The sequence below is a fragment of the Salvelinus sp. IW2-2015 genome, linkage group LG6.2, assembly GCF_002910315.2.
Source record: "Salvelinus sp. IW2-2015 linkage group LG6.2, ASM291031v2, whole genome shotgun sequence".
NCBI classification, from domain to species: Eukaryota; Metazoa; Chordata; class Actinopteri; order Salmoniformes; family Salmonidae; genus Salvelinus; species Salvelinus sp. IW2-2015.
This window is the reverse complement of record NC_036846.1, coordinates 20,500,238-20,509,031: the sequence shown is the minus strand read 5'-3', so window position 1 is coordinate 20,509,031 and position 8,794 is coordinate 20,500,238. Positions and strand designations below refer to the sequence as shown.

General features: G+C 38.8%; 1 protein-coding gene across 1 annotated transcript; it reads left to right on the top strand.

Annotated features, from left to right (window-relative positions):
* Positions 1-4,508: 4,508 nt before the first annotated feature.
* LOC111965972 (microfibril-associated glycoprotein 4-like) lies at positions 4,509-7,038 on the top strand. Its single transcript, XM_023990410.2, has 4 exons — positions 4,509-4,741; positions 4,854-4,949; positions 5,074-5,241; positions 6,217-7,038. The coding sequence occupies exons 1-4, from the start codon at positions 4,552-4,554 to the stop codon at positions 6,465-6,467; spliced, it is 705 nt and encodes a 234-aa protein (XP_023846178.1). The 5' UTR covers positions 4,509-4,551; the 3' UTR covers positions 6,468-7,038.
* The last annotated feature ends 1,756 nt before the right edge of the window (positions 7,039-8,794 follow it).

The window sequence follows — 8,794 nt, the reverse complement described above, 5'->3', positions numbered from 1 at the left end:
GACCTCTGTCATTGCCAACAAAGGGTATATAACAAAGTATTGAGATAAACTTTTGTTATTGACCAAATACTTATTTTCCACCATAATTTGCAAATAAATTCATTAAAAAATCTTACAATGTGATTTTCTGGATTTTTTCCCCTCATTTTGTCTGTCATAGTTGAAGTGTACCTATGATGAAAATTACAGGCCTCTCTCATCTTTTTAAGTGGGAGAACTTGCACAATTGGTGGCTGACTAATTACTTTTTTGCCCCACTGTATGTGACTTGTTTGAGGAAACTAGGCGTATGTCGCACGTCACCACCTCACAGGAGAAGCATTTCAATGTAAACATGAATGTTTAATCAAAATGCGTTGTTTTTGGCAGAAATGCCTTCTGAAAAATTTGAACTTTCATGTGCCTTAATAACAAATGTGTATTCCATCTGTAAATGCGAATAAAATTGTTAAATAACAAGCCCAGCGGGTTTAGACACGGAAAAAGACTGGAACCTTATCACTAGCCATGATTGGCTGAGATGATGAACAGGCTGGACATGCTGGGAGATTAGTTCGGAATGGTCTGCCATGTAGCGTGCTTCTGTCATATCCTTTGCTAGCTAAACTACTTAAGTTTCATTGTTAAGACTGTCACCATTTCAATACAATATGATTTGGCCAATTTATTTATATTTGCCATACATTTGAATTGAAAAACATTTCTTACAAATTCATCTAAATGCATGTTGAAATATATATTTTTAAACATTTCCAAATACATTTGAAAATATACAGTTGAAGTTGGAAGTTTACATACACCTTAGCCAAATACATTTAAACTCAGTTTTTCACAATTCCTGACATTTAATCCGAGTAAAGATTCGCTGTCTTAGGTCAGTTAGGATCACCACTTTATTTTAAGAACATGAAAGATGCATATTTGTGATTAACACAATTTAATTAATGGGTGTAGATGTTATATAAACCAGATTTTATTATCATAGTTTAAGAAATGATCGTACACATTTATAAATGAGGCCCCTGACAAGCGATCTTGATTGAGGGGTGACCCAGATTGGATGAGTTTTTGGGCAACAACAAATATTACACAGCATTGTGGTGAAACTGCACAATTGTTCTGTAATCATTTTTGTGCAGACCAACTCTCCGTTGTATCACACAAATATCTGTTGTATCACAACCATTGTGTCAAATCCATTGTACAACGTGAGTGTGTATGGGACCCCACTAAAGAGTGTTGCCTTTTTATTTAACCTGCAGGTAAGTCATTGAGAACACATTCTCTTTTACAATAATGACTTGACCAAGAGGGAGCAATGACACTACAGACAAAGCAGATTTTTTTTTTTTTTTTTTACTCATTTACAGAAATAGGAACAGACATATTTACATCATGGCTAGGGTGCACACAGCATTAAAAACAGAAGGGATTAACGAGTAGCTCCTGAAAACAGTATTGGTCTAAAAGCATTGAAGTGCTACACCAACATCGCCTCAAAATACCAGACTGATTCACGCTGCGTAAAAGTTTAATGTAAGCTTGCGGGATCAGGTGGCTTTGCGAGGCTACCACCAACATTCAACCATCTATCTGTTAGTCAGTAGTCAGTGACCTGCTGGTGGCAATAAAAGATGAATGTTCATGATCTGAAAATGACAATGGACCATACAGTATTCTTCTTCTGACCTTTCAGTCACCACCAATAACAACATTCCTTCACAGAACACCACACACGGAACACAGAACACAATGAACAGGAAACTCGGATGCTGTGGATTCCACCTATCCCCCACTACCTACATTCCATACACCTACATTCCTTTCAGTGATAGTTCAGGCCTGCCATACACAGGTAAGACCAAATTCTAGCAACCTAAAGGTTGTGTGTTCAAATCTGATCACGGACAACTTTAGTATTTTAGCAACTTTTCAACTATTTACTACTTTTTAGCTACTTTTCAAATACTTAGCATGTTCACTAACCCTTCCACTAACCTTATCCCTTTTAGATAACCCTTCCCCTAAACCTGAACTTAAACCTAACCCCTAGAATTCGTAACATATCATTTGTTTTGCAAATGTAACATATGATACTAAATGGGGTGCCTCAGATTTACAGTACATACAGAATAATACGTAATGCTCTGAGACCCGGTTGCTTTTGATCACCTGAGTAAGCTCCACTCATTGCACTGGCGCAGTCATAGACTTGACCATGGCATTTGTTCACTGATATCCCCTTATACATTCAATCCATTTATTTCWGATTTTTTTCAACATTCCAGAAGCCCAAGAAACAATCATATAGCTAGCTCCCTAGTACATATGGAAATGTAAAAAGTTTATGAATTACTTTTTGGAGAGTTAGTCTAAATTGACATTGATGACAAGCGCATGGGCCCCCACACCTCATAGGCCCCCTGCATTGCGGGGCCTGCTGGGGTGTCCGGTACACCAGTGAAGGAATGCAGGTTTAAGGAATCCAGGTAGTGGTGGTCGCCAGGAATAATTTAGAGCTTCTGACTTCCCTGTTCCGTGTGTTCTGTGTTCTGTGTTCCGAGAGGGAATGTTGTTGTTGGTGGTGATAGAAAGATCAGAAGAAGAATACTTTATTGTCCATTTGTCATTTTTAGATCCTGATCTTTTATTGCCACCAGCAGACCACCATACTGATCACTGGCTAACCAACAGTGGGTTGAATGTTGGTGGTAGCCCTTCACTGCTTTAAGCCCTTCAACCAGGGGTGTCAAACTCATTCCATGGAGGATTACAAGTGAGGAGAGAAAACCAGCAGACACTCGGCCCTCCAAGGAACGAGTTTGACAAGTGCCTTAAACTGAACTACCAGATAGGAATGTTGGCAAAAAGTCGCGTCTACAAAACTTAGTGCACTGTGTTCGTAACAGATTCTAGCTTCGGGAACAGAAAACTGTATTGAGATCAGAGGTTTCATCGATGAAAACATTTTAAGAACCAGATTTAGATTCTCTGCTGCAAAAACAGGGGATTGACACACACCAGGTGCTTGTGACCAGGGACCTTATTTTCATGTCAAGTCCAACACTGTAATTTCGTCGTATACCATTTACGATAAAATATGTGCATACCAACATTTTACAACTATGTAATTTAAGTAGATTTTGCATGAAATTGTGTGATTTATGAATGAAACATGCATATTTGTGATTAACACAATTTAATTAATGGGTGTAGATGTTATATAAACCAGATTTTATTATCATAGTTTAAGAAATGATCGTACACATTTATAAATGAGGCCCCTGACAAGCGATCTTGATTGAGGGGTGAACCCAGATTGGATGAGTTTTTGGCAACAACAAATATTACACAAGCATTGTGGTGAAACTGCACAATTGTTCTGTAATCATTTTTGTGCAGACCAACTCTCCGTTGTATCACACAAATATCTGTTGTATCACAACCATTGTGTCAAATCCATTGTACAACGTGAGTGTGTATGGGACCCACTAAAGAGTGTTGCCTTTTTATTTAACCTGCAGGTAAGTCATTGAGAACACATTCTCTTTTACAATAATGACTTGACCAAGAGGGAGCAATGACACTACAGACAAAGCAGATTTTTTTTTTGTTTGTTTTACTCATTTACAGAAATAGGAACAGACATATTTACATCATGGCTAGGGTGCACACAGCATTAAACACAGAAAGGGAATTAACGAGTAGCTCCTGAAAACAGTATTGGTCTAAAAGCATTGAAGTGCTACCACCAACATAGCCTCATAAATACCAGACTGATTCACGCTGCGTAAAAGGGTTTAATGTAAGCTTGCGGGATCAGGTGGCTTTGCGAGGCTACCACCAACATTCAACCATCTATCTGTTAGTCAGTAGTCAGTGACCTGCTGGTGGCAATAAAAGATGAATGTTCATGATCTGAAAATGACAATCGACCATAAAAGTATTCTTCTTCTGACCTTTCAGTCACCAACAACAACAACATTTCTTCCCAGAAAGATACAATTTAGAACTGGATTGCTGTTACACTGTGATTTGTGCAACCTGTGTAACGTCACGTGACCTGTTTGAATCCTCTAGTGTTGAGTTCTACCTCTCCATCACGTTTATGTTAATATGTCAATTAATATTCATATATGGCTGTATAAAAGTCTTCCTAAAGCTTAGAGAGCGCTAGAACAGAAACAGTGGACACTGATGCTTAGTCAGCTGGGTAGGACAGGGACACTTTAGGGTTGGACTGCATATTTTAAAATTCAGTCCCTAGAATTCAACTAACTGTTTTTTCTAACTATCGAATTCAATATTTCTGTTTAAGGTTTGAACTTGAGGCTGAAAATCTTTGAACTATAATGATGGCGAGACTGACTTAAATCAAATAATTGTATTTTCTTGAAAATGTTATGTGTGAATTAAATTGAAAGGTAGAGGTTTTGCTTGAAACCACCTATCTCTCTCTGTGTCTCTCTTACTTTCTCTATTTCTCCTCTCTCTCTCTCTCTCTCTCTCTCTCTCTCTCTCTCTCTCTCTCCTCTCTCTCTAAGGCTCACAATGTTGGCAGTGTTACTTCTGGCTGTTGTAGCAGTCCACTCTGCCCCTCGATGGGATATCAACCTGGATGCAGACTGTAATGAAGTCTACAACATCTCGCAAGCAAGTGGCGTCTACCCCATCTACCCCTTTTTGACACCTGTTCAGGTGTACTGTGACATGAACACGGATGGAGGCAAGTGGACTGTGAGTATCATAGTACTATGTTGGGCTCTTATTAACATTTCTATCCTTACAGACCATGTGAACAGTTGCTAAACATCTCTGTCTGTCTGTCTGTCTCTATCTCACTCTCTCTCAAGTAATCCAGAGGAGGATAGATGGATCTCTGAACTTCTACAGACCCTGGAACCAGTACAAAGTTGGTTTTGGAAACCCAGAGGGAGAATACTGGCTAGGTGAGAATTTACTTTAGCAAAAAATAAGAAAAGAATCGCCCAAAATAAGATGAAACAAGTAGAGTATACAAATTATAACTTTGTATACTGTAATCTGCAATCTGATCTAGCGTTGTCTCTTCAGGACTGGAGAACATCCACCTTCTCACTAAGAGGAGGAAGTATGAGCTGAGGGTAGACATGGAGGACTTTGAAGGAAACAGTGTGTTTGCCATGTACTCTTCCTTCTTTTTGGACTCTGAGGCAGACGGATACAAGCTACATGTCACTGGATTCACCAACGGAGGAGCAGGTGAGTGAGAGACAACATTTGTTGTTTTTGCCTTGTCGGTGATACCATTTTCAAAGATGAACACAAGTCATTCACACAATGTGCTCTGGCTTCACAGCTGTCTGAGAACAAATGCTGTGTTTTTGTCCTATAAACGTCAGAGCACTTTAATGGGTAATTTTCCTGAAAAAATATGTGTGCTTGCTTCAGTTGTCACTCATCCTTAAATTGTCAACTTGTCAACTTCACATTCATCATCTCCAGCACCACCCCAACATCAAAGTGTGAAAACAGCACTTTACTATGTGTTGTAGTCAAAAGGATAGAGGAAGATAGGCTATGTTTCTGATTACGTCATTGGAAAAACCTTTAACATCATCTGGTGTGTATCATGTGATTTTCACCAGGAAAATGTTACTTTACTAACCTTTGCCTGCTCAGAGTTGGTTAAAAATCACATGATGTTAACCAGATGATCATCCAGAAACACTTTTGACATCATCTGGTGTGCATCCGCCCTTTTTATTTTTACATATGTTGGTGTTGGAGTGGTGCTGGAAATGATGAATATGAGGTTGAAAAGTGGTGAAATTTCTATAAGTCCTATAAGTATTTTGTATGCTAGTGGAAATGTATGGAAGTTTAAATTGTTAGAGGCCAGTGTTGGAAAATGTAGGGGAATGTCATAGTAGTAGTGACTGTGTTGGAAATAGTAGTGGGCCTGTAGTGGGATAACTGTAGAAGTTGTGACTGTAGTAGTGGTGCATGTTGTAACTGTAGCCTAGTAGTAGTAGTAGTAGTAGTAAGCAGCCCAGAAGTAGTAGTAGTAACAGTACATTGCAGTAGTAATAGTGACTGTTTTAGATAGATAGGTCTATAGTGAGGTAGGTCTATAGTGAGGTAATTATATGGCTTAGCTATGGTAAGTTGGGTCGCATTTGTAGAGTTTTTAGAAAATGCAAACACTCTAAATAGACAATTTTTTCTGTTTCCAAGGTGACTCACTGGCCTATCATAGCGGGTTGATGTTCAGCACCTTCGACAAAGACCAGGACACTTGGTCTGACAACTGTGCAGCTACTTACTATGGGACATTTTGGTATGGTTCTTGTCACTACGCTAACATCAATGAAGAGTACCTATGGGGAACCACCAAACATACCGCTACAAGTGTCAATTGGAATCACTGGAAAGGTTATCATTATTCTCTGAAAGCTGTCTCTATGAAGATTAGACCAGTGCCTTAGACCAGTGGGGTAGATACCTTTGATAAACAGCCACATATAACTCTTTATTTACTTGTTGATTACAATTTTGAACAGTAGGCCGGCTAAGTCATTGATCCAACTTTCTGGAACATCCCCCAGTGTAGAGAAGCTGCAGCCAGCAGGGTCTCCCAATGTGTATAGCAGGGGCTTGGAACACACTACTCTGACATTATGTTGTTAATCAGACAATCAGCCAATCATAGCGCCCTGTCCCAGATTAGAGTGAAATGTAGGATATCAGGGCTGTTCAGTTTTATATACACTGTCTGTTATGTATGCTATGAGTGTTTCTGATCTGACCAGATTTAATTAATGTTGTTATGTTTATCAACTGTCACAAACATTGGACTCGCTCCAGGCCTACTACATTCCAGACACCTGCCAGATCTCACAACGCCTGGATATGAATTTCATAGCGACCCTGTGTCTGATGCTAGTACAGTAGTTGAACAGTAGTTGATGCAATGCAATGACTGCAATGTAATCAGCCTGGAATGAGGCCAATGTTACAATATAAGGTATGCAGTGTATGTGTGTGTGTGTGGTAGCAAAAGGCATTATGTTTAACATTCGTAGGCCTGGTATTAAGCCTATTCCTGGACTATAATGCACTTTCAATGACCATATTCCATTGATAATTATTGTTTGTCCAGGATTTGGCTTAAATCTGGGTCTGGGAAACCGTTTCTTATTGCATAAATGTGTTGTTCTACTTTTATGGCTGCCATGAGCTCACGTCATTTTGCTATGATAAGATTGAATGAGTCCTGAAAATGATATGTTGATATAGATAAAACAATCCAAACTGTGAACTTTTACTGAGTTGATTTAACTTTTTTAATAAAGATTAGTAGAGAAAAGATGTGCTGATACTTTCTACGAAGCACACACACACATCATGCTTCATAACTGCATTTGAGATGCCTTTTGATACACTTATGATGCATTATAACACTTGCTTTAAGCTGTCATATTCATAGGGGTGACTAACTGGAGTCATAAGAACCAATCAAATAATTGCTACTGATGGCACCAAGTCATATTATATCAAAATGCCATGATAGCATCTAACCACTAGAGTCTGCTATTGCACTTCAGCAGAGCAAGATCAGCAGGAAACCATGTACAGTACCTATAGGTAAAAATGTGACAAAGTCTAAAAAGGATCCTTGGGACGTTAAACTCTGAAGTCATCCCATTGAAGTTTAAAAACGGTTAGGGTTGGATAAGAGCAGTGGCCCCACATTTTTAGCAAAAAAAAAAATATACAAATATGTTTTGGTGGGGAGGCTTGCCTGTTTTGCATGTATTTTGGCATTAATACAAGTCACATATCAGTTTGCTAACAATGTAAAAAAAATATATATATCATTGAGTTAAAAAAGCCACATACAAACATAGTCTCTTTTTTGTTTTCTTGAGTAAGGCAGCTCCAAAATGCAGGTGTTTAAGCCTAGCTCAGTGCTTTCTGTGGTGGTGGGACAAGTCAGCAGAAAATAGGAGCATTGCACTGTGATTGGCTACAGATAAAATGACGTCAAATCACGTTGTATGTACAGTAGCTTTGGTTGGACTGATCATATCAACATATTACTTTCAAAATCTTAGCTTGCAGTCATCATCATGAATCAAGTAGACAATCTACTGGCAAATCCTTTTTAATCCTTGTCATATGAACATAAATAATGAAGAGAAATTCTAGATAAAACGTATCGGTGCTCATCGGCCATTGGACATAAATATTACACAGTAAGTTGGAAATCGCAAATTCAACAATGAGTGGTTTGGAAGGAATCGGTGACAGTGGCTAACTGCAAGCATTGCAACTGGGAAGTTGGGAATAAACGAGCTCAGACTGGGAAAATACGTTTTGAACGGTCATCCAACTCGGAATTGTAAATCCGGCCTCTTTGTCTTTCTTTGATGACAAAATTTGCCCACAAAGGACCGCTGCGCCACCTTCCTGTTCAAGTGAGCACATCACAACAAGGTGAGTCCAAAAATGTCTTATATGCTGCTGCTGATGATGTAATATGCCAGGGAGATATGTATACTGTAGCTAAGAAAGTAATACTAAGCATATGTTGTGTAATAAGTGGCTAGTAGCCCATGTGCCTCACCCTAATAATTGTGTCTATTTTCACCTCTTAATTTCGCCTAACATTACTGTTCTGACTCGGTGGTGCACATGTAGCCTATAACCTGTTTTTGAGAAATGTCATCATCAAATATTGTAAGAGCTTTCATTGTCTGCTTATATGCCCCCTTTATTTATTGTACAGTTCTGACTTGGTGTACAGGGAAAA